This window comes from Octopus bimaculoides, chromosome 3 (genome assembly GCF_046866305.1).
Source record: "Octopus bimaculoides isolate indiv1 chromosome 3, ASM4686630v1, whole genome shotgun sequence".
Taxonomy (NCBI): Eukaryota; Metazoa; Mollusca; class Cephalopoda; order Octopoda; family Octopodidae; genus Octopus; species Octopus bimaculoides.
Genome location: NC_142930.1, coordinates 63,198,938 through 63,226,478, shown reverse-complemented (window position 1 = coordinate 63,226,478; position 27,541 = coordinate 63,198,938). Strand labels below are relative to the sequence as shown.

The 27,541-nt window shown below is 34.6% G+C and overlaps 1 protein-coding gene across 3 annotated transcripts in view; it reads left to right on the top strand.

Annotated features, from left to right (window-relative positions):
* Nucleotides 1-23,129, top strand: part of LOC106870552 (pachytene checkpoint protein 2 homolog) — a 28,140-nt gene extending 5,011 nt beyond the window's left edge. For all 3 annotated transcript variants that reach the window (XM_052966409.2, XM_014916678.3, XM_089349092.1), the window contains 10 exons: nt 1,441-1,606; nt 2,586-2,768; nt 4,473-4,563; nt 6,934-7,070; nt 9,562-9,648; nt 10,878-10,984; nt 11,282-11,435; nt 17,940-18,052; nt 19,524-19,593; nt 21,912-23,129. In XM_052966409.2, the coding sequence (XP_052822369.1) occupies nt 1,441-1,606; nt 2,586-2,768; nt 4,473-4,563; nt 6,934-7,070; nt 9,562-9,648; nt 10,878-10,984; nt 11,282-11,435; nt 17,940-18,052; nt 19,524-19,593; nt 21,912-22,007 (1,204 nt within the window). In that variant the 3' untranslated portion in view covers nt 22,008-23,129. The remainder of the gene's footprint in view (nt 1-1,440; nt 1,607-2,585; nt 2,769-4,472; nt 4,564-6,933; nt 7,071-9,561; nt 9,649-10,877; nt 10,985-11,281; nt 11,436-17,939; nt 18,053-19,523; nt 19,594-21,911) is intronic.
* Nucleotides 23,130-27,541: the final 4,412 nt, after the last annotated feature.

Genomic DNA, 27,541 nt, shown 5'->3' with positions numbered 1-27,541 from the left:
AAAAACCGTCAGAAAGCATATGAGGTAATGAGAGTTATATTTTCTTGTAAAAGGATAGATAGCGTTGGACTTATTTATTCCCTGTTGTTCTAGCAGCAGTAACTAAAAAGATCAAGTGATGTTGAAACAAAAAGTGAGCGAGTGAGAAAGAGAGTGGTGGACGAGATAACTGTATCGCTGGTGAATGTCATAGCTGCCCCTCTGTGACGTTACTTCTGTTAAGACGGTATTTCATTCGTGCTGGTCGGTCTCACTCACTGCCTTTTCCTTACAGAATCTTGTATTTATTATTGTGCAGACTACCTAGGAAAATGGATATATCGTTATAATTATAACTAAATTAATATAGATCACACTTTGTTTATATAAACTTTCAGTAGTATAGCAAGGTCATGGGTCAAACAGAGAACACATTAATCAGTGTTCCCTTTTGACAGACAATAGACCGTATGGCTAGGGAGAATTTCAAGATGCGGTTTCAGATCTTGACTAGGGAGAGAAATTCGATTTCCACAGATATATTTGTCCAGGATAATGTAGACCTGGATATATTATACCTGAAACAAAATTGGGACAATCATAGCTTGAACACCTTTGATCATAAAGTACCACCAACAAGGGATCCTCTATATGATCGCTTGACCTGCAAGAAATTGCTGTCAGATTTTCTTCAAATTACACCCTACTGTCTTAAAAAGGAGAATCACGCTAGGACAGTCACAGTGAAATGCCTTTAATCTGAGGTCTTCCTGTTGAGGACGCAGGACCCGATACTTTTAATTCTAAGTGTTGTAAGAACAGCATTAAAGACTCTATCTTCATTCAGTATAGTCAAAACAACTCATTTTTGTCAAGCTTTAACAGTCTTACAGCTCTTATGCAGTGAGTTAGGGTTTTTTCTGCCCCTACACTACATGTTTACAGTGTGATGGATTGGTCCCTTTTTAATGTTAAGGGTTATGGCCATATGTATAGTACAGTGCAGTTGTCAGAAAGTAAAACTCTCAGAAGTGAGGAACCTACAACACTTTTTGAAAGATGTGCAATGTTTGAAGGAGAATCATTATACTGGAATACATTTATGTTGATTTAATTTAATCTTAAAGCCTATCTTTTCAGCTAATTACCTATTTTAGAAACACCTATAGAGGTGCTTCTTCTAAAAGAATGTGTTTTCATTTTATTAAGGTATATATCATATAAATAATTACATTTTATAAAATTATAGATTTAGCTGGATGGAATGGAGTATTATTTGGTCTTGTCCAATGGCAGTTAACTTCAGTATGGCCTTCCAATGAAAAAAAAGGGAAAAAAATTCCCCAGCTCTGCTCTAACTCTTATATCCACATAATACAGTTCAATCAGTGTTGACACTTTGTTATAATTGAATGTGCTTTGGACAAACTAATGTATAAAAAATATTTTCTATTTTTACAGCATTGCTCGGAAAAATTTTATCAAAGAGCGTGTCAAACTATTCTTATATAATCAGAAGGTGGCTTATGGTGATTTTATTACCACAGAGTTTGATGATGAAGACTTAAAAACTCATGTAAAAAGTTTAGCTTTGTGTGATACAGATTTGAGCATCAGAGAAAGACAGGTATATATTTATATTTCTTATTTTCATATTTTTTAAAATATGTAATTAATGCAGTAATTAAATATAGAAGTCTTTTATATATTTTTCTAGTTTTATGTAGACTGCATTCAGAAGGTAGTTGATTCTACTTATATTTATGAGTTGGGTGTAGGTCTTCATTGTTCAAAAGGGTCAGTCTACCTAGCTGTAAATAAATAAATATTAAAATTAAAAAAAAAAATTATGTGAGATTAATTGTAAACAAAGATTGAACCTATTTTTGTTTTGAGATATAGCAGTATTATCCATTGGTAGTATAAAGTTTTCAAAAATCTCTCATTATTTAAAGTTCTAAGCCTGATTAATACCTTTGTGCTGTATTCACTGAACGGGGTGGGGAGAGAGAGAGAGAGATCTAACTCAGTTAGTCTTCCAAAATGCCTTCACACCAAATTAAATGTTTATTCATCTTTAATATATTTTCTATTTGAAAGTTAGAGAAGATCAGGTCCCATAACCATTTTCATTTGACATTCTGCTAGAAACTAGTAGTTACAGTGGTAACAAGTAAAGATATGAGTAAAAGTAAGTGATGCCAATGGGAGACAGTTCTGGGAGACTTTTCAGAAGAGAATCAGTGACAATGATAAGAGTAGTAGTTGATTATATTGAATACTGAAGGAACAGAATTAGTTAAGTTCTGAAGAGTAGAGAATGTTTTATCAGTGCAAGAGACACAAAGAAAATATAGGATGTGTAGTCACTATGGGTTTGCTTTTCCTGCACTTAGTTTTGAATGTGTTTTGTGCATATATGTAGTAGATGCACCATCTCTGATATTCAATTAACTCCTACTTTTGAAAATTCAACTTAATATCAATCCTCACTTTATCAAAAGGAGATATTAAATGAAAATTACAAAAAAAAGTATAAGCTTAATTCATTTTTTTTCTCTCTTAAATAGTATAGATCTTGTATTTTGCACTCTTATATATTTCAGAGTATTGACTTACAGAGCAGCAATTTGAAAGTGCATGTTTTCCATTTACATGAAGATGGTCCCTCAGATGAAGATCTTGGAGATGATAGTAATTGTAGTGTTGCACAGATTTGGAACTTGCCTAGTTTATCCTTCTATAACATGTGGGATTTTCTAGTATTTGATGAAGATATAAAAGCTTATGTAAGAAACTTATTGATTATTCAAGAAAATTACTCATTCACTACAAAATATTTCCTTTCATTTTAATCCTGTTAGTTTTTTCTTTTTCTTAACTTTGTATTGCTTTTAAATATAAATTTTATAAGGAATATTCTAAAAGAATATGTTACTGAACTTATATTAAGTGCTCTATTATTTTGAGCAAATAAATATATATATATGTGTGTTTTTATATCATTAATAAATTTATAAAATTATCAATAATATTCACAGGAAATCAATATTCAAATTTCACTAAGTAAACTACACATAAATGAATGGCTTGTGAGAGTTGTGCAAGCTATGTACAGAGGTGCCATTAGAAAAGTGAGTTTTTGCAATGAGTTCATTGAGGAATTTAGTGTGCAGGCATAGGTCCATCAATATTCAATTCTCAGCCCACTCCTGTTGTTATAGTTCTTCAGGCCATAAAAAAATTTAAACCAGTTGTCCATGGGAACACCTGTATACTAATGACCTAATTTTCATAGCCGAAGCTGTAAAAGATTTAAAGAAATTCCTAATGTGGAAGTAAAACCTAGAATTGAGAGGTTGCAACATAAACTTAGCAAAGACAAAAGTTTTATTTAGCAGGCAAGAAGACTGGACTCCAGTGCCATTTGGGAAGCAGTCATACTCAATATAAAGAAAAAGAGTTGGTAGGAATTTCATACATTGTACTCAGTGTCAACTACGGGTACATAAGAAGTGTAGTGGGATCAAAAGTATGGTGACAAATGAGGAAGACTTTAATTGTTGCATATGCACAGGAGAATATAGTAATGTGATGACTCGTGAAATAACTTTTTTCATATCTTCAGAAGAATTCTAAGAAGTAGTTGATTGCCTCTGCTGTCTAGGTTACTTAACAGCGAAGCTGAGTGTTCCAAAAGCATAGTAGACAATAAGAGTTGGGTAGAAAAGTTTCAAGGAGCAACAAGAGGATTCTCAAACCAATAAGAGAATGTGTACATGGTTGCCTGACCTGTTAGATACAGCCATATTTCCTCTAATCCCCTCTACTGTCTTAGACAAGAACACTTTGGATAATGTAGTTCTGGATTTCCCACACATAGGTAAAAGATGGGATGGTCATGGGCAGAATACCTTTGATCTTATATCTACTCAGTGTCAATCTAGGATTAAGTCTCCATAACAATAAGGATTCTTGTGTACAATCTTGCATAGTAATGCAAAATAAACATTGAATGCAGAGGATGTGCAAAGGTTGGAAAGAAAGAAGACTAGCATGTTGCACTGGATGTGCAATGTTAGTGTGCATGAACGATGGAGTACAAATGAACTGAGAGGAAAACTAAGTATTAGTGGTGAGCAAGAGAGGAGACAATATTGGTATGGACATGTGATGCATATGGAGGAAGACAGTTGGGTAAAGAAATGCCAAGTGATCCGCCATTGGAAGGAACCTGCAAAATGAGAAAATATGAAAAGTGTTAAAGGATTATCTCAAGAGGCTAAGCCTCATGAAGGTGATGACAAAAGATCTTAATGTGTGACAAAACTCTTTGTTGTAGAAGGTCCACCTAACCCATGCAAACATGGAAAAACCAATATAAAAATTATGATGGTGATTATTCAGTGAACCCAAAACAAAACTTTAATTTGGTACCAGTAATTATTTACTATCTGGTTTCCATTACCTTGTTTTTTCTTTCTTTCAACCAGCTTTTGAATTATGCTATGACTACAATTCTCTTCTCTGATAGTAAAGTCAACAGTAATATAATCTCCTGGAATCGAGTAATTCTTCTGCATGGTAAGCACAGTTTCTGAAATTTACTATTATATAATTCTCTTTCTCTCTCTCATTGTAAGATGCTGAGAGATTTGAATATTGTTTGAACAAATGTCTTATCTGTTGTTCTTTAGCCTTGAGTAGTACCAGTGATCAAGCACACTTGTAATCAAAAGTGTTCCAGTTGTGACCATCCTGTTCTATTATTTAGGAAAACTCTATCTAGGACATTTTTAATATGTTAAGGTGTGATTCAGGAGAGATTTGGCTGCTGTTTCTAGCTAATTGGTTGTTGTTACTGCATCTTTGTATGACAATTCCACTAAGTAATGTTTCCTCTAGAAAAAGTTCTTTGGTAAAACAGATTAAGGAAAACAATTCCAAATAAACAAAATATAAAGTAATGGATTTGTTAGGTTGATATCAAACAAAATAGGAATTCCTATGAAACCCCAATATGCTAGAAATATTAGCCAAGTACCTTCAGATTGCACCCTCCTTTACTTAGTAAAAAAGTATACATTGGATAATGCAGTTCATTATCATCATCATTTAACGTCCGTTTTCCATGTTGGTATGGGTTGGACAGTTTGACAGGAATTAGTAATGCTGAGGTCCACACCAGACTCCATTGTCTGTTCAGTATGGTTTCTATGACTGGATGCCCTTTCCAACGCAGGGCTAGTCACAACTTGACTGCCTTTGATCATAGGTCTCTTTATCCATGGATCATCTAAGGTTGAACAACAACAATTATGAGATTAAAATGCAAGAGTGTAAACAGCATAATCATGACTTGAAACCATACTCACAGCCATACTCTTGGATTCTGGACAAAACATAGTTGCTTCTGTTTGTGCACTTGTTTGACATGTGACAAATAGGTTTCATTCATATCTAATCTATTGAGCAGTAGTAAAACAGTTGCCTAGATAAAGAACTGTAGTTGTTTGACCTGCTTGAAATAGCAACCTAATCTTCCTCAAATCACACACCATCTTATAAAAAGTGAACACATTGAATAATGTAGTCTTAGATACACTCTAGGACTAAGCAACAAGTGCTTCAATAAAGACCATTTCACTTTTGCTAGCATGGAAAATTTCAATGAAACATTGAACAGAAAGCTTAAGAATCATCATCATAGGTGCAGGCGCGGGTGTGTGGTAAGAAGCTTGCTTCCTAACTACATGGTCCTGGATTCAGTCTCACTGCATGGCACCTTGGACAAGTGTCTTCTACTGTATCCTCAGGCCAACCAAAGCTTTGTGAGTGGATTTGATAGAATATGGAAGAAGCTTGTCACATATCTATGTGTGTGTGTCTTTGTGTTTGTTCCTGTCACTGCTTGACAACCAGTGTTGGTGTGTTTATGTTCCCGTAAATTAGCAGTTTGGCAAAAGAGACCAATAGAATAAGTACCAGGCATAAAAGAAAATAAGTATTGGGTCAATACATTTTACTAAAAATTCTTTAAGGTGGTGCCCTGGCATAGCTGCAGTCTAATGACATAAACAAGTAAAAGATAAAAGATCATCTTCTAATGTCCATCTTCCAAAGACTGCAGTGTGCTCCAGTGTCTACTTTAGCATGAGTTCTGCAGCTGGATATTTTTCTAGTGCCTACCACTTCACAGAGTATACGGGGTGCTTTTTTGTGATATTACCACTAGTGGGATTGTCTCGTAACTTACAAGATTAAAACTCCCTTTGACTGAGTGAGGTTACTCTAGAGGGAGGAGCAGCTTTATACTGAGAGATGTGAGGAAGCATTCAGATTATTCAGTCAAATGTAATGCTTATTTATTGACATCATTTTGCTTTAATCATGCATAATCTTGTAGCTCTGAGATTTCAATGATGTGATTGTTTTTAGACTGACATTGTAGGGTAGGTGTAAGAGGCCAGATCCAGCTAGTTTAAACATAAAACAGGTAGAATATTTGGGCCTGATATGGCCAGTTTGAATGTTGAAGGGTTAAAGTATGAAAGACGAGGCCAGAACAGGTTTCTTACATTAGGAAACCTGTTTTGTTCTGCCCATTATAAATTGAAACAAATGTACTGTTTCAATTTATCTTTCATTGACTATATGGATGTTTAAGAATATTTTATCGTTTTGAGGTGATTTGGTTTTCATGATCATGCATCACCAAACCACTCAAATTGTTTCATGATCTACTACCGGTTCTTTTCTTTCTCCTTTTTATTTCTCTGTTGACAGATAAGTGAAGTTTATTCTTTTGCTTTCAACATAAAATTGCAGTAATGATGAGATGCAATCACACTACTTTCAAACCCAAGAGGCTATCATTTTATCTACTTGACCATCATGATTCTTTGTTAAAGAATAAAGTTTATTGATAATTTTCATTGATATTATATGTTCTAGGACCACCAGGGACTGGGAAAACTTCTCTGTGTAAAGCTCTGGCACAGAAAATATCTATTCAACTATCCGACCGCTATAATTATGGCACATTGATAGAACTTAACAGTCATGGATTGTTTTCTAAGTGGTTTTCAGAAGTAAGATTATTTCTCATCTTAATTCTTAATTTCATTCTTTATATTGTTATAAATTTGATAAAACAATTTAATATATTCACTCCATTTTATCCTTAGCTTTATATTTTTCTCCTTGATGATAAAATTTTAATTTGTTGACAACAAATAAATTGTCACTATATCATTTAATTATCTAAAGTAATTCACATTGCATTTCTTTCTAATTGTTAATATTTATATTTAATTATCTGTATTTATTCTGATTGTATCACCTTGTTTTAGAAATTGTATTCCAATGTCATTTTCCATGTTTCTTTTTAATCTATTTGAGTTCATTCAATTATTTGTGTATGTTTGAATGTGAGTTTATCTTTGAGTTTCTTTCATATGAAATAGAGGCACATGCATGGCTGTGTGGTTAAGATGCTTGCTTCCTAGCCATGTTATGTTGGGTTCAGTCCTATTGCCCAGTACCTTAGGATAGTATCTTCCACTATAGCCCCCCAAGCTAACCAAAGTCTTGTGAGTGGATTTAGTAAATGGAAAATGAAAGAAGCCCATCATATGTGTGTGTGTTGTGTGATTGTTATAAATGAGCATCATATGAATGTGGTTGTTCATTTCCAATCTTACATGTAAAACATATCTAGCTATGGAAAAATATTACTTTGTTTGGAGACAGGTGAGATTTGGTGGCAGGAAGAGCCATTCATCTGTAGGAAATCTCCCTCAACAAATTCCATCTGACCCATGCAAGCATGAAAAATCATCATCATCATACATCTGTTTTCCATGGGTTGGATTGTTTGATAGGAGCTGGCAAGGCCAGGAGCTGCACAAGGTTCCATTGTCTGTTTTGGCATGGTTTATACAGCTGGATGCCATTCCTAATGCCAACAATTTTATAGAGTGTACTTTTTACATAGCACCAGCACCAACAGGGTTACCAAATACCTTACAAGACAAAATAACCCTCAACTGGAAGAGAGGAGTAGTAGTGAGAGGATGTGGCTTTGTGCCAGTTGAGAGATTGAAAGTATAGGTGTTTAGCTGTAGAGTAGATACATTGATTTCCCATTTGGAAAAAAGAAAGGGGAGTAAGTTAGAGAGGAAGATGAAGAGAGCAATAGTGAGAGAGAGAGAGATGATGGCAAAGGTGTATTGAGACATGTCCTCAATGGTGAGAATAGGTGAGGTGACATAGAGGGTGAATGTTAAATGATGATAATGAAACTATGTTAGTAGGCTATGTTAATCAGTCCACAATTAAAATCTTAATCTATTATCTGATGAAAAATCAAGAAGGTACTCAAGTTCATACTAACCTATGAACTAAAATATAACACCTTTATAAATTAAAGTACATCTTTATCATAAAATATTTCCATTACATTATATGCATTGATACTGGAGGATACAGCCCTTCCTAGGTTTGTTACCATTTGTTCATTAGAACAAAGATGAATGACTTCTTCGTTACACATATGACTTCAGTTTTCAGTTACGCATGACTTCCTCTTTCATATCACCTTAACTATATAAATTATTTTGTGGTGTCTGGGGAGAGTCATTCTTGTTTAGTGCCTTATAGTTTAACAATATTCATTAGAGATTGATAAAATGAGCACTAGACAGAAAATATTAGTGTTTAATATAATTCAAAAATGATGCTCTCATGCTAAAATAGTCACAAACTCAATATCTATTTCTGAAAAAGAATATGTGCTTCAGAATTATTGTCTAGCCAAAAGAACTTATACCTCTCACCAGAATAGTTGGAAGGTGGTGACAATGGGATGAGATCCAGATATGACTGCAAGCAAATATCTTAACAGCTTGCTTCATGTGTGTATGTGTGCGTGATCTTTAACTTTTATGTTTGCTTTTCCATGCTGGAATGTGTTGGGCCACCACCATGCTCCAGGTGAGTTCTTATTTGAAGTTACTTCTCTTAGAGACAGGTTGAGAACCACATGTCATGTATTTCGGCTAGATGCCCTTCCTAATACCAACCACTTGTACTGGGTGTACTGCTTGTACTTGGTGTGTTTTATTGTAGCACCATCACTAGAGGTTGCTTTGCCCTTACTAAGACAAAAGAGTCAGTCCTCTCTTGCTTATGTTGTTGTTTTAGTGGTGGTGGTCTGCATATAAAAGAGGGTGATAGAGATATTATGATGGGAGAAACATTGTGGTAAGAGCATGAGGTTGTTAGAGGAAGGAGTAATGAACAAAAGAGAAACCATTAGACAGTTACATTTTGGTTAGTATGAGGAGATTGAGTACAAAAGTAGTGGCAATGGCCTGATGAGGGTAATTTGGTTGTTATTCCTAGCAGGTTGAGCAGATGTGTGGGACTTCCCTAATGTTGATTAATTGAGCTATTTTTGTATCTGTTTTTTTTTATCCTCTTTTCTTCTCCCCATCAAAAAGTATAAAGTCATTTACTGATTAAATGTTGAGAACCTAATATATCTGTTATTCAAACTGACATTGTTTCTTTCACTTATAGAGTGGCAAACTTGTTGTGAAGTTGTTTGAGAAAATTGAAGAGATAATTATTGACAATGAAGCTTTGGTATTTGTATTAATAGATGAAGTAAGTACTTTTTTATTTGATGTACATTCGATAAATGTTTTGAAACTTAATCAAAAAGTTAAATTAAAGCTTCTTGACATCATATTTCTGCTGCTTGAAGTGTGTTTGTGTGTGTGTATGTATCTTCAATAATAGTTGTTGAGTTGTTGATGGTGGTCCACTGACCAGGTGAAAGGTTAGTAGTTCATAGCCTGTCACCAACACAATATTGTATTTGTGTAGAAACTCTGATAAAAAAAACTTGAAATAAGCTCTCCCATCAAAGTTAAAATAAACTTCTTTCATACAGTGACAATTGGTCATACTATTTGTTGAAAACAAATCTTCCAGCAACTAATTATGCAATAATAAGATGTGGGAACTGTACTGATATTTAACATAGGAATGCCTATGTGCTTAAAGTACTGGATTACTGATCCAAAGATCAGGCATCCAAATCCTGTGTCAGATATAATACTGTAACAGGTATTGCTGATAAAGTATATTACTCTACTTGTCTCACTGTACCTCCTCACTTATTGTAGGTATTACTTATTTCAAAGCTGTTAGGTAGGTCATGTGATTGGAAATTGACATGGTTATGTCTTTTACCTGAGAATAGAAATGAAGTCAAAAAATGGTTTCATCGAATTCCTGACTTTTTTTTTGTCTTTTTTTGTTAAATTGGATTTTAACCAAAAGCAATCATCACAGCAGACAAAATACATTCACATACATGTAATAAATTCATATCTAAGTTTGGAAGACTATGCTAAAAAATAGATTGCAAAACCAATTTTTTTCTTCTTTTTAAATCACTGACATAATATTTAGCCACAGATTATAGATATGAACTTTATTCTTGATGTTATAGTAAAAAAATAAAGTTTAATGTTTCCTTAATCAGCATCTATTATAAGTGTTTAGAATTTCAAGTTGATAGAAATCTAGAACAAATAAATCTATTGTAGTTATTAAGATAAGAACATGTTTAGACCTTGTTATTGCTGATGATAAACATACCTTGCAGTTAGTAATGGAAGTTTCTCTCACTAAACTTATTCAAAGTATCATAGTGTCTTGATTGAAAGATTTTGAAATATATCGTTTCTCAAACTGCAAAGTTGCATGTTTTCGTCTTTTTAAATGAAATACTCAGTTCAGTTTTGTTTGTGCATGACCATTATATATTTTGTTTGATTAATTTCTATTTAAAGTGAAACAAAGTCTTGATGCTTGTAATTGATTAGGTTGAAAGTCTTACTTCTGCAAGAAAAAACAGTCTGAATGGCAACGAACCGTCTGATGCTATTAGAGTGGTCAATGCTCTTTTGACGAAAATCGACCAAATCAAAAAGTATGTTCTTTTGGCTTCTTATGGTTTTCTACTAATCTCCCCCCTCTCTCTTTCTCTCCCCACCCTCCATTGCACACACACACACACACACACACACACACACACACACACACACCATTGAGTAAATACATTCCATTCATTGCTTCAAATGATTTGTACCAAAAAACATTTAATTAAGCTGAAACAGAATTTATTTTCAATTCAGAAATATGTTATTAGCAGGATTGAATTTGATTCCATTTTTTTTTATAATTCTCTTTTCCTCTTTTGCTTAATCTATCTAAAATTTCTTTGCAGTTATTCAAATGTCTTGATTCTTACAACATCAAATATCACAGGTGCCATTGATTTGGCATTTGTAGACAGAGCTGATATCAAGCAGTACATCGGTTTGCCTTCACCTCGAGCAATTTTTAAAATATACCATTCTTGTATCAATGAACTAATGAGGGTATGTAAAATGTGTTCACTTTGTTTGTTTGCATTGATTTTTTTTTTAACTTACTTAAAAGTTCAATAATTTGTATTTGTTTTCATATTTGCAAACTATTCAGTCCAATTAACAAGTAAATATAACTTTTTGAGTTACTCATTATTGTCTTCATTTAATGTCTGCCTGCTTTCTATGCTGGCATGGATTTGACAGCTTGACAGGATTCAGCTATTCACAAGACTGTATCGAACTCAAGTGTCAGCTTTGGCATGATTTCTACTGCTGGATGCCCTTCCTAAAGCCAGCCACTTTACACAGTGTACTGGGTGCTTTTCCATGTCACCAACACTACTAAGGTTGCTGTGTAACTTCCAAGACAGAAAAAAAAAACTTGGATAAAGGAAAAGGAAAAAGCTCCCACTACATAGGCACAGGAGTGGCTGTGTGGTAAGAAGCTTGCTTGCCAACCACATGGTTCCGGGTTTTGTCCCACTACATGGTACCTTGGGCAAGTGTCTTCTGGTATAGCCTCAGGCTAACCAAAGCTTTGTGAGTGGATTTGGTAGACGGAAACTGAAAGAAGCCTAAGGGCATCCAGCTGTAGAAACTCTGCCAAATTAGATTGGAGCCTGGTGTAGCCATCCGGTTGCACCAGTCCTCAGTCAAATCGTCCAACCCATGCTAGCATGGAAAGCGGACGTTAAACGATGATGATGATATATATATATATGTATGAGTGTGCGTATGTGTGTCTGTGTTTGTACCCACCTCCATTGCTTGACAACTGATGTTGGTATGTACCTGTAACTTAGTAGTTTGGTAAAAGAGACCGACAGAATAAGTGCTAGGCTTACAAAGAACACGTCCTGGGGTCGATTTGTTTGACTAAAGGCAGTGCTCCAGCATGGCTGCAGTCAAATAACTGAAACAAGTAAAAGAGTAAAAAGAGTACTAAGAAAAGGGTATTTGAGAAGGGAAAATGGAGGTGGGTGGCTTTATGCCAAGTGTTGAAAGGCTAAAGTATGATAGAGGAAAAGTGCAGGTGTCTTGCTATAGAAGAGATACATAGCTGAAAGAAATAAAAAGAAGGTTGCGATTAGGTGCTAGAGCAAACGCTCAAGGTACAAGAGGATGAGCATAAGAGAGGATACAGATAATGAGTCATGGGAGAGGATGAGAGAGTGGATATTTTCATAAGAGGATGAGGGGGAATAACAGATAGTTAAAGATGGGGGGGGGGGTTAGAAGTGAATACAGCGAGTGATGAACAAGGGTGGAGATGCTGTTGAAGGGAAATACCTGTATGAGGCGGGGTAAGATGAGAAATATAGGACTGGCTCAGGTAGGAGTTGTGGGATGATGTACAAGGTGTAGGAGCAGTGGAGAAAGAGATATACAGGTACATTAGGGGCTTCAGTACTTCACTGACTATGGATTGCATAACATGATGATAGATATGAGAGGACATTGAGAATGATAGCGGATAAGAGAGGCATTAAGAATGGAGTATAGCAGAAGGGAGAGAGAGCAGTGGCTGAAAACACAGAGAGGAAGTGATTGGTTGAAATAGTGTATACAGGGATGATAATGAAGAATGGAAGTGATTCCAGGGAGGAGATGTAACATGTGCCGATTCTGTTAGTTAAATCACTTGAATAGATAAGCAAGAGTATCCATTTTGATTTGTGTGAGAGCAAGATACCAAACTCAGCAGCATTAGAATAAACTCTACATCAAGGATTATTTCTTTGTGTCAACTTTTGGCTCTCACTGGTATTTCAGATAACATTGTGTGATAACTGCTACAATGATTTGTCAGTAAATTGTATATTACAGTCATAAGAATTAAATATCTTAAACACTGATAGTTAATAAAATGGTTATGAATTAGTGCTGGGTCTATGACCTCATAGTCATTAATTCAAATTTTACTGCAGTCATTGCAATGTATCCTTGAATAAAGTACATAACTTAATTTGCTTCAATATACCTTACTGACAATAGGTTGCTCTTTTGTTTCACATTTAGATGGTTACTAGTGACAAAAGCACAAGAGCTCATCATTATAATCATCATTTAATGAGCATGTTCCATACTGATGTATATTGGCTGGTTTGATAGGGTCCAATGAGTTTAAAGACTGCATTGTGCTCTAGTATCTGCTTTGGCATGGTTTCTACAGCTGGACATCCTTCCTAATACCTACTACTTTACAGTGTGTAGTGGGCACTTTTTTGTACCACCTGCACAAATGGTCTCCATGCAACTCACGGCACTATGAAGTCTGAGGAAGGTTGGGGAGTTGGCATCAAGCTATGGGGGTGGGAGTGGGGTTTAAACTATGAGAAGTGGGCATGGTATATAAAATATTCTTAACAGGCAATAAACTGGCAGTCATTAAAGTCTGAGTAAACTTTGCCATTCCTCATTTGAGGATTAATAAAAAAAAAAAGTATCTGAATTTGTAAGAACATTGGACCAAATGTTTTGCTGTATTTGTCATAAATGAAACCATGTATCATTCATTATCTTTGATTTGAAATACATAATTTAAAAAGTTTTGAGAATTTCTAAACTATTTGTCAGTTTCAATTGGCTCAGTACCCCATGTTTCATATGACCTGCTGCTAGGTAAATGGAGTGTAGTACTCAATAGCTCAACATCAGTGACTGGGAATGGCTTCCATTGATAAGAACAACTATCTTAGTTGTTCTTATCATTGGAATAGAAGAGCATATATAAATAGCTACTTTCAAGAACCATTTTATGTATGCTAGCACAAGTAAAAGATATGAAAGAGTGAAAAAATTATATTTTTACAATAACAACCTTATTGCTTTAATATGCTTAATTCACTTAGTTTTAATTTGTATTTATTTTGTATATTGGATGTTGAAATTTGGCAGAAATAGTAAAATTCCATATTAAATCTTAGTTCTTGCTGGGAGTCTTTTATCTCTGCAATAAAAAATAAATGCTAGTAATATATACTAGAGATGTGCAATCCATGCTAGCATGGATAGCAGATGATGATGATAATGTGTGGGCATGACTGTATGGTTGAGAAGCTTGGGTTCCGTCTTACTGCACAGCATCTTGAGTAAGGGTCTTTTACTATAACCCTGGCTTATAAAGCCTTGTGTGTGGATTTGATAGATGGAAACTGAAAGAAGCCTTTTCTATATATGAGTATGTATGTAATTTGTGTTTGTGTGTCCCCTTCTCTTGACATCACCTGGTGGCTGTAAATGAGTGTCATAATTGTCATATAAATGAGGTTGTTCAAAAAACATGGCCAGCAATGGGAAAATATTACCTTACTTTGAAACAGCTAAGGACTGGTAACATGAAAAGCGTCTGGCCATTTCTCTCTCTCACTCTCCTCTCCTGCTAATGTTGATCTTGTATTTGTTCTTGTGTCAAAAATCAGTATTACAGATGTTTTGCATTTCTATTATGATTGTAGATGTTTTTATTTATTATGATCAACGTTTTCTTAAATCATTTTGCAATTTTATTTGTTTCAATGACTATTATTGAGAAATATGCCATTGCATATGTCTGTGCAGTTGGTGGAAGATTGTCTTCGATTTTTAACTGCATTAAAGATTAACTGCAATAAAATCAAAGAAGAATTCTATCACATTACCTCCATCAATAAATATTTTGAGTACTTCATTGACAATATTGAACGCAAAATGAGAACAGCACAAATAATTCAGTTCTAATAGGAGTTTGTGTTATTCTAAGATTGAGACAATGATTGGTAATTATTGTCTTTTTAAAATGTTTTTAATGTTTAAAGCTTAAATTGTTTGCACAAAAGTATTCTTATACTATTGAAGAAAAGAGATAATTGTTCAAAGAAAATGTTCATTTATATTTGAAAAGTAGTCTGTCAGATTAACTTATCAAATCATTGTTTTACTAATGATGCAAGGCATTTTGTCTTTAGCAGCATTCTTAGGAGCTGTTCATAGTTTTTGTTTCCATTTCTCATTAATAAATTTAGTTCAGTTGTTGTTAAATTTTAGAATTAAATACATTTCTTTTTCAGTTCTAATCACAATGTTTTTACTTTTTTTTTTTATAGTTAAATTAATACACTTACATTTGTAATTAGCAAAATATTTTGATATTTAAAAGAAATGCATAAAAGAATTATTCGTCATCATCCTTATAATCAATTTTCAAAATTTTTTTTCTTATGTGTACATCATCATCATCATTTAACATCCGTTTTCCATGCTGGCATGGGTTGGACAGTTTGACTGAAAACTGGTAAGCTGCACCAGGTTTCAATCTGATTTGGTATGATTTCTACAGCTGGATGCCCTTCCTAACATCAACCACTCCAAGAGTGTAGTGGGTGATTTTTACGTGCTACTGGCACAGGTACCAGTTAAAAAACACTGGTATCAACCACAACTACGATCTCACTTGGCTTGACAAGTCTTCTCAAGCACAGTATATTGCCAAAGGTCTCGGTCACTTGTCACTGCGTCCGTGAGGCCCAAAGTTCAATGGGTGCTTTTTACATGCCACCAGCACAGGTTCAAGATAGGCGACACTGACATTGGCCACTACTATGATTTCACTTGGCTTGACAAGTCTTCTTAAATACAGCATATCGCCCAACATCTGAAGAGTGCTTTCTACATGCCACTGGCACGAGTGCCAGTTATACAACACTGGCATCAGCTATGTTTGTGATTTCACTTGGCTTGATGGGTCTTCTGAAGCATGGCATATTGCCAAAGGTCCCGGTCACTTGTCATTGCTTCCATAAGGCCCAGCATTCAAAGAAGCAACATTCATGCTTCATCACCACATCCCATGCCTTCCTGACTCTACCACTTCCACAGGTTCCCTCCACACTCAGAAATTGGCACTTCTTCACACAGCTGTCCTCCACCACACATATTACATGGCCATCTCAGTGTAGCTGTCTCTCTTGTGCACCACATCTGATGCCTCTTATGCCCAACTTTTCTCTCAGGATGCTTACTCTGTCATACATGCACACTGACATTGCACATCCAGCAAAGCATATTAGCTTCATTCCTTTCAAGCTTTCGCATCTCCTCGGTGGCCACAGCCCACATTTCATTGTTGTGTAGCGTGGCTGTTTGCACACAACCATCATACAATCTGAGAAGCCCTTTGTTACCAACAGAGGTAGGAGCTCTCTGAACTTTGCCCAGCCTATTCTTATTCTCACAGCTATGCTCTCGGAGCATCCACCTCCGCTACTGACTTGGTCACCTACTTCTAGTTTTTTCCCCCCCTGGCATTTGATGGAGTCTATTTTCTGTATATTCTTAGTGTTAATGGTACCTGTGCACCTTCCACACACAAAAACTATTTTCCCTGTTAACCTTCCTCTGATATTGCTGCACCTCTTATGTTTCCATAGCTTACGCCAGGTACATCTTACAGAGTTACTACCTATGTCTTTTCTACAGATGAAGCAGGGCCATCTACCTGAAGGGACTTGTAATTTGTCTGTTCTCCTATTTACTAAGACTTTGGTTTTTGCTAGATTAACTCTAAGGTGCTTTGTTGAAAAATTTGTAAGAGGCTATAAACACTACATGCACAAAGAAAACAGTGTTGTCCCCCCTCCCCTATCCATGAACAACATGCTGCTATAACTTCATAGTTATTGTAAATTACTGTAATTCGTTATCACTGAAGATCTCTTCTGGCAATCTCAGATCCTTGTCATACCAATGACTGCCTACTTCCTTAGGGGAAGACTCGCAGAAGATTACTACTCCCACTCCCATACCTGAGATGGGACTGCTGCCACACATACAGATATCCTGGACTGCATCCAAAAAAAGGTGGCTAACTGACATGAGGTTGCTCACCAACATATTCCTACTCCTATTTCTAGTTCAGAGGCATTCTGTCTCTACTCTGTTCTTTTACCGCTCTCATCCCACCTCCACTCAGGCCTTACCTCTATTGTACAGGTAAGGCCCTAACCCACCCGCCCCTACTATAATCACTGCTCCCTCCAGTCCTTCTTCACTAGAATTTTAGGTCTCTGGAATTCCCTCCTTACTCATGTCCTTCCACCAACTTGAATCTGTTTAAGAACAACTTAAACTATGTCATTCTCACTAGTACCAGATGACTTCTGTTGGTTGTGAGTACAGTTCTCTTCCTGACTAAAGCAATGAAAAAAAAAAAAAACCAACTAAAACTTTGTAGCCTATAGAATATATGCTATTTGCTTCTAATCTCAAATTGATTGTAACCAGTGTATTTATTCAATTTATTTGCTTCTAATTAATTCATATCTTGTGTTAATAATTAGATTAGTTTCTAATCTTTGAAATCAATTTCATTTTGCAAACGTTGTTTAAAGGACTATTCATTCCTACTCAAATACTCCTTTTATTAAGAAAAACACATTCAATGTGTTTTTTGTTTTTTTTTCCTGAAATAATTTTGTCAAAAATATGTACAGGTTATAATTTTGTTATATTTTAAAATCTTGTTTTTAATTACAGACGGGCATAATTTCACCTGTTCAGCAAATGCTTGATATTCGAGTTTTAGAAATTACTGGTTATGCTGATAACGATGCCACAAAGCTTAGTCTTCAATTGTTAACCATTTCACAGTGAGTTTATTAACAGCAATGATTTTACTAAATTTACTACATTTGAATTTATTGAATTTTCTTAGCAAGTGGATTTTTCTACTTAGGACTGCAAGCTATTTCAGCTGTAATCTAATCTTAAATAAATAAAAAAAAGAAAGAAAAAGAAGACTAATGAAATAACCAGAATATTTTTATTATAGCGTGTGTATTTAAGGCATGCAGATAAGAGATTTCATTTTCTATATTCTATTTACTTACCTGATATTGTTTTTGTTCCTCAGTTTGTTAAACTTCTATGTAATATTTTTGTTTCATTATCTATAATGGCTGTATGGCTAAGAAGTTTGCTTCACAGCCACTTAGTTCTCAGTTTGATCTGATTGCTTAAGAACTTAGATGATTGTTTTCTATCATAGCCTAGGGTTGACTAGTATCTTGTTGTTTGTAACTTTTGGTGAGCCATGGTGCAACCAACAATATGCTAGAAATCCCTGCTCATTAATTTGGTGGGATGGATAATATCAAATAATTCAATCACAACATATATTTAAATTAAACATGAAAAAAATTGAAATATTATCATCACTTAATGGAAAAATTGAAATATTATCTTTCAGCATTTAATAAGGTAAAATCTTAAATTATTAATTATCTTACAACAGCAATACCTGGAAAATCATGGATTACATGGGAAAATGCGAGCATGAAAAGTAATAATCTTATGATTATAAACCTGGAAAAGTACAGGACAAGTTATTACACCTGTAAAAGTATAGGACAAGCTATTACTTCTAGTAAAGTAAAGAATAAGAAACTTTTTACTTAAAATATTGCAGCTAAAATTAAAATTTGAATATTAAAACTTATTTTATTATAGTTTACAAATAACACTATACTTATTTAAGTAGAATTTGGCAAATTTACTACCTTAAATACAGAAAAAAGAGACTAATTAGACAAACTTACAAATTAGCTGAACAGTTTTGTACAATAAATTTAAAAGATGAGAACTGTAAAGAGTGATAAATTAGAAGAATTGGCATTCTTTGCTGCAATATTTCAAATAAAAAGTTTCTTATTCTTTACTTTACTAGAAGTAATAGCTTGTCCTATACTTTTACAGGTGTAATAACTTGTCCTGTACTTTTCCAGGTTTATAATCTTAAGAATATCACTCTTCATGTTCGCATTTTTCTATGTAATATATATATATATATATATATATATATATATATATATACCTCCATATGCACATACATGTACATATTCACACAAAATTTACTTTGTTCAGCTTATGTTTATTGAATACTTTCACAAAGCATTAGCTGGCCTAGGGCTATAGTAGAGGATACTTACTCTTGGTGTATGCAACCTTTCAAAGTAAATTCTTTAACTACACAACCATGTTTGTGTCTGTAGATAAACAATTTGAATATTAAACATGTATTTTTATATTGTATTTATTAATTTTGTACATTTGTTTTCGCAGGAAAAGTTATGGCTTGAGTGGGAGAACATTAAGAAAGATGCCATTTATTGCTCATGCTCTGTTTTTGAGGGTATGTTTAAGTATATTGCATTTTCTTTGATCAATTTAAGTATAATCTAAATTCTTTTTTTAACAAAATATTGCACTATATATGCTTAACATGAAGAATTGAATTAACTTTTAAGCCATATTCTGTTGTAACATTAATTGAAATGTTTGAAAATATTTGCTGTCTCCATCACCATATTATTGTGGCCAGGACCCATGCTTTGTGACACTGCAAGCTCCCATGTATTGGTATATCACATTCTCACTTTCACCGAGTTTGTAACTGAAACCACTCCATCGGAGTTTGCAGTCAAACTGCTCCCAAAGATATGCAGTTGACTGGGACTCCCCAGTGTGTTTCTAGACAGGTCAGGTTCATTACTGATGCTCATTGTTGACTGGTAGCAATGGGTGGCTTTTCATATAAACCTGACACTCCTCACTACCACCATCATGCAGAATGAAGGCAGGAGCACGTGTACAGCTTGCTATATAATCAAGCATAAAATGGGAGAGGCATTTTAGTTCAACCCATTGGTTTGCTATGCCTGCTCTGAAGGAGAAGCAATAGCCCCAGTTTTGGGAGCAGCACAAAGTGACTTGTGAACATTGCATGCCTGATGTTAATGGATCTTCTCTGTCTTCATCTTAACTATAACTCCCACCATCACAATCACCACCATATCCTCTTTACTCATCGTGTGTCATCTATTTACATGATCTATTGATCAAGAGCAATCATCTTCCTTCCAGGAAGCAGCCAGTATCTTAGTTTAAAGAAATGATATAATATTACTGTCTTGTACTCAACATTTTACTCAAGTTCACATTGCACACCCAACAGATTATGCTGAGATAAATCCTCTATAATCATGACTGTGGTTCTGCTTGTAATTCTCACATTTCATTTCTGTGGAATATAGGAATTCTGACAGACACATCAGCCTGGTTGTGTGTGTGTCTTCCTGCATTTCATCAGAGGCAAATAAAAGGGTTGGCAACACAAAGACCATCCAACTGTAAAACACTGCTTCAAAGAAAGAAAAACTCCTCAAAACATTCAACTTATGTCAGCATGGAAAAGCAGACACAAAAAATAATGATGATGGTGGTGATTTATAGCAGAAAGCTTTTGTGCAGCTTCTTTCATAAGACATCAAGGCTATCGTAGAAAACACTTTTCCAAGGTGTCCTGCAATGATATTGAACCCAGAACCATGTGGTCACAAAGCAAATTTCTTAGTTATACAACCATGTCTGCAGCTATGGTTCCAATAGAAAATTGAAACTAATCAATGGCATTCACTACATGATTTACTAAAATTATTCATTTCTAGAATTATAGTAATTGATGAAATTTGAGGGGCAAATACAGTGTCCAGCCTTTTAAAACCATATTTGATTATATTGAGACATTTAGAGAAAGTGTTTTAATTTTCTCATCGTGTAGCATGGCTACATTTTTTTCACCATCTGCTCAATGTTATGCAGATCTTTTATTTCCTGTTAATCCAAATCTACTAATTATCACACTTGATTATAAGGACTATATGGTATAATGAATTGAACTGAGTATACCTTGGTCTATTAGTAGCTCCCTTAATAGAGCTTATTCTATGGAGACATATAAAACATAATTCTAAACTGTCCAGTTATAAAAAAAGGCAATCAGAGTAATTGTATACAAATTGGTGTCATATTTATGTAATTAGCTATTTCAAACCATACTTTAAAAAATGAATATTAGTGATGGAAATTAATACTGAATGGCAAGCTTTATGTCCTACTTAACATGCATGTTAAAATGTCATATTATTGTGATATTTGCCTTGAGAGATTTTGTCATATAGACATACAGTGCTAAAAGCACATACATATGGTTAGCAGATGATAATCATCTAGTGTGGCTGAACCACTAGATCACCTGATTTCAGTGTACCTGCTCTTCATCAGTAGTAAGCATTCAGACACAGCATGCCAGCCAAATTCCATCACCAATGATATATAGAAAAACAGTGATTATTCAGTTACTGATGTTGGAAATAACTGGCAGGTACTTTAAAAAATAAATGTACTTTAACCCTTTAATATTCAGATTTCTCTATCAAATATAATGCTTTGAATTAATCATGCATTACCTTATAGCTTTGAGATTTTAGTGATGTGATTGTTTATTTTTAGAATAATATTGTAGAATAAGTGTGAGAGGCCAGATGTGGCCAGTTTGAAGATAAAACAAATAGATTATTTTGGCTGGATATGGCCGGTTTGAATGCTAAAGAGTTAAAGAACAAAATTTTTTTTTCACTACTTTAATCTACATATTTTGTTCATGTTTAGGTTTCATCGTCGACGTTGGAAGTGTATCTGGACGCTCTTGACAAAGCTGTTGACAATCAGTTTACTCAACAAAATAATTTGTGTAAGGACAATTAAAGTGATGTTTTACTGGAATCTAAGCATATGTGTGTTTATTTACATGTATGTGTGAATGGAAAAGAACTTTTGGACAGAAAATTAAAAATACTTGACTTGAAAAAAAGAAAACAAAAATCTATATGAATAACTAAACTTTTCTCCTTACTGTGTATGCATGTAAATAGATGAATATATATGTGTGTATATGTACATAAGAATGTTTGTATGTGCATGTAAGCTTATGTGTGTGTATGTGATGTAAGTTGTGTAAACATTAAAGTGTTTTATACTGACATGTGGTATGTAAGCTTTATGTGTGTATGTGTATATTGTGAGTATATACAGCCATAGCGAAAAGTTTGGTATGTTTTTTTCAAAATTAAAATTCTTATGCCCAATATATGCTCCAACCAAATATAACTTGGAGCATTTAATATAAAAATTCTAATTTACAGACCTATGTTCCAAACTTTTGGCCACAACTGTAAATATGTATGTGTATTGTGTATGCATATAAGTATAAATGTGTGGTAAGAGTAAAACAAAAACACATTTGTTATGAATGTTTAAAATGAATGTTGGACCCACAAAACCTTTTGTTGAAACTATAATTCAGCAATGTATTTTGTTCGGTATGACACATTGCTGTTACCTCACTCATCCTACCTCTGACTAGCTAATAATATGCACACATTAAAGTTATTGCATTGCTGCAATGATTCATCTATGCTACAATTCCATATTTACAGACTCATCCTGTCTATCATAGTTCTCTGGTTTCTCTTTCTCCTTATGCCTGTATTTATTTTTTTTTTTTTAATGTACATTCTCCCATTCATGTTAAATACACAGGCAAGAGATGATGATGAAAAATAAGTGTCCTGTGAGGCCAGCTAACATACCTATGTTGGTTTTTGTAACTTTCACTTACACCTCTAATAACACAACATCCTCGTTCCTTTCACCTGTAAATAATAGACCTTGTTCATATGTTAAGATTTAATATTAATAAAGAAATACGTGTGCATGCACACACACACAGACACACTATATATATATATGTATGTATGTATATATATATATATATAATGATAGACTCTCCCATTGAAGACGACATAAATGGTTTGTTTATAGTGATCAAATGTTCATGCTGAACATCATCCATTATCTCTTCTCTCCATTTAATCAATGTTGTCTGAACAGGTGCATGGTGTATCATGCATCAGGTGTCAAAGTGATTGCAGAGCATCATGAGATGAAGTGTTTTACTCAAGAACACCTTGCATTTGGTCAAGGAACTGAAACCACAATCTAGCAATCATGAGTGCAACACCCTCACCACTAAGCCATGTGCCCCTCCCCACAATATACACATGTGCGCACACACACACACATATATATATATATATATATATATATATATATATATATAATGGGCATAGGCTTGAAACATAAAATACTTTTTCTTTTTTCCCAAGTGTCAAACTAATACACTTGCTTGTTGTTCATACACCTGTCTTCATATTTTGTTTTTCTATAAATTTCAACTATATATATATATATATTCTTTTACTGGTTTCAGCCATTGGGTTGCAAGCAAACTGGGGTACTGCCTTCAAGGGATTTTTTTAAAATTTTTCATAGCTGATTATATTGTTTGTATTTGAAAGAAATCAGACATTTGATCTCAAATTTCTTAAGACATGGCCCATAACTTCTGGAAATGATCAAGATTTCATCTTAATTGTGATATTCTTGTGTTACAGTTTTAAATGACTGCCATTTTACACATTTGTTTAAATAATTATCACTGGTTTTTTTTTTTTTTTAATTTCTTTATTCCAAATGTTACCCAATATTTATATTTTTATGTTTTTGTAAACTCAATTTTCTTTTCATTCATGAAATTATGAATATCATTACCTTTTATTTTAGCATGATTTAGTAATTTAACTTAAATTACTATTTTGAAAAACACTTAAATACAAAATTGTTCAAAATTACATATTCTATTTTAGATTGAATAAACATTTTTTCCCCTTTTATTATACATATCAACATTGTTTTTTAAAAATCTAATAGTAAATTTGACAAAGAACTCTGTCAAAACTAATTAATATTATATTTGGGTTAATTTGATCATTTTGTCATCAAAATCATTGGTTAAACTCACAAAGTTGGCATTGGAGAAATGAGTGAATCAAACCAGATCAGTTGCAAACTGCTACTCTTATTACTGTTTGCAATAAGAATAAGTTATTGCTTGAACTTTTATTCAAGATAAATTGTTGACCCTCAAGGGATATTGTCAAACATATCTCTTAACCCTTTAGCATTCAGATTACTCTGTCAAATGTAATGCTTATTTATTCACATTGTCTAAAATTAATCATAAATTATGTCATAGTTTTGAGATTTTGATGATGTGATTGCTTACTTTTTAGAATTATATTGTAGGGTAGGTGTGAGAGGCTAGATCTGGCTAGATTTAACATAAAACAGGTAGAATATCTGAGCCAGATATGGCCAGTTTAAATGCTATAAGGGTTAATGATATTTTGGGGCTACTATATTGAAATGGAAGTTAACACGGGAGCATCTTTTTACTGATCAGCTACACTACGTTTGCTAGCCTGTGGAATGAACCTGAGAAGCTAAACTCAAACTCACAACACAGAAGCTTTCAAACTATTCTGGAGAAAGTATCACACCATGTGGTGTTTATGAAGTGCTATGGACTATGATGGCCAATATTTTTGTCTACTGTTTGTAATTATACTCAGTGATGGCCCTCGAATGTCTGGGTAAGAAGTGGCTGCAAATTGGGTAATTTAGTTGGAAACATCTGTTAAGTCAGTACTTTTGAACAAAATCGAAACTAAATTATAATGAGATAAAATTACAAATTTCTATTAAGTATGATATGCTTTCACTTGTTTCAGTCATTTGACTGCAGTCATGCTGGAGCACAACCTTTAAGGGTCTTTTAGTCGAAGAAATCGACCCAGGACTTATTCTTTGTAAGCCAAGTACTTATTCTATCAGTCTCTTTTGCTAAACTGCTAAGTTACAGAGATGTAAACACACCAACATCAGTTGTCAAGTGATGGTGGGAGGAAAAACACAGGCACAAAGAGACACACAGATAAATATATATATATATACACACACACACACACACATATATATACACACCCACACACATATATATATATATATATATATATATATATATATACACACACACACACATACATACAATGGGCTATTTTCAGTTTCCATCTACCAAATCAAATTCACTCACAAGGCTTTGGACGGCCCGAGGCTAAAGTAGACACTTGCCCAAGGTGCCACACAGAGGGACTGAACCTAGAATCATATGGTTGGGAAGCAAGCTTCTTACCTAGTGAAAATTTTAAGTCTTCAAGTCAAATCTAACAAATGTAGAACCTATTAGTGAAATATCTGAGTTTGTTGGAATAAAACGTTTTGAATGTTTCTCAAGGTATTTGACAATTATTGAATTGGATGAAAATGGACAAAATGTAGATATTTCTGACATGCCTGTTCATGGTAGAAATTATGGAATTTTTCACATTTAAGTTGAAATTTTGTGGGGGTCTAACAGATGCAGCAACTAAAGCTCAAACTATCACTGTTACTTTTGGAGTAATCAGAATTAATATTTCTCAAGAAATTTCACAATAAATTGGATGGTTAAGAATAAAATTTCAAATTTGTCTTGATATTGTTGTTGGCACTCCGTCGCTTATGACGTCGAGGGTTCCAGTTGATCCAATCAACGGAACAGCCTGCTCGTGAAATTAACGTGCCAGTGGCTGAGCACTCCACAGACACGTGTACCCTTAACTTAGTTCTTGGGGATATTCAGCGTGACACAGTGTGACAAGGCTGACCCTTTGAATTACAGGCACAGCAGAAACAGGAAGTAAGAGTTAGAGAAAGTTGTGGTGAAAGAGTATAGCAGGGTTCGCCACCATCCCCTGCCAGAGCCTCATGGAGCTTTAGGTGTTTTTCACTCAATAAACACTCACAACGCCCAGTCTGGGAATCGAAACCGCGAGTCCGCTGCCCTAACCACTGGGCCATTGCGCCTCCACTGTCTTGATATAGCATTAGTGAAAATTTTAACTTTTCATGTCTATAAACAAAAGGCTCATCTAATTGTTTGTTTTCAGATGAGACCTGACACAACTCTGCTTTTCACTTTTGCAGATTATAACTTCCATTTAGACCAACATTTGAAAAGACACTCACTACATCCCAATATCGGTTACTGAATAAAATAGTTCAATTCCCCAACAATTAATCCATTTCCACATAGACAATTGTATGTAGCTCTGTCAACAACAAGAGCGAGTGTTGCAGATAAGAGTGACAGTGTCCAATGAAGATTTCTAGCATTAAAACACATCTGGATATTTTTGCAGTCAAAATTTATATAGGCGTAACTGTATGGTAAGAAGCTTGCTTCCCAACCACATGGTTCCAGGTGCAGTCCCACTGCATAGTAACTTTGGCAAGTGTCTTCTACTATAACCTCAAGCTGACAAAAAAGGTTTTTGTTAGTGGATTTTGCAGACAGAAACTGAAAAGAACGTCATATATATATATATAATGTGTGTGTGTGTTTTTGTGTCCGTGTTTGTTCCCATCACCTCTGGACAACTAGTGTTGGCATGTTTACATCACCATAGCATAGTGGTTCAGCAAAAGAAACCAATAGTATAAGTACTAGTCTTTAAAAAAAAAGCCTTGGGGGTCAATTTGTTCAACTAAAATCCTTCGAGGCAGTGCTCCAGCATGGCTACAGTCAAATGACTGAAACAAGTAAAAGGACATACATTATTAGCAAAACAATGGAGAAACTTGATACCACCTGCTGGAGTACTTCTCATATTAACCTATTTTAGTCAACTTTTTAACCAATAACTTCCAAGTTTCTGTCTACCAATTCCTCTCACTTGGTCACACCAATACCATTGTAGAAGACACCTACAGTATCACATTGCAAGAATGAACTAAAAAATATCACATGGTTGTGGGGCAAACTTTTTAACCGTCTGTTGTCCATGCTGACGTGGGTTGGACAGTTTGACTGGGCTGGCATGCTGGAAGGCTGCACCAGACTCCAGTTTGATTTGGTATGGTTTTCTGCGGCTGGATGCCCTTCCAAATGCCAACCACTCCAGGAGTGTAATAGGTGCCAATTACATAACACTGGTATCTGCCATGACTCATTTTGTTCGGCTTGATGGGTCTTCTCAAGCATGTCATAATGCCAAAGGTGCCTCTGTAAAGCCCAACACTCAAAAGGAACTCAACCACTTTGCCGAGGCCCAGTGCTTGAAAGATGTTCTTTACATGCCATCAGCATAGGTACACTTGACTTGATGGGTCCTCTCAAGCACAGCACATTGCTAACAGTCTCGGTCACTAGTCATTGCCTCTGTGAGGCTCAAAGTTCGAAGATCATGCTTCACCACCTCATTCCATGTCTTCCTGGGTCTACCTCTACCACAGGTTCCTTC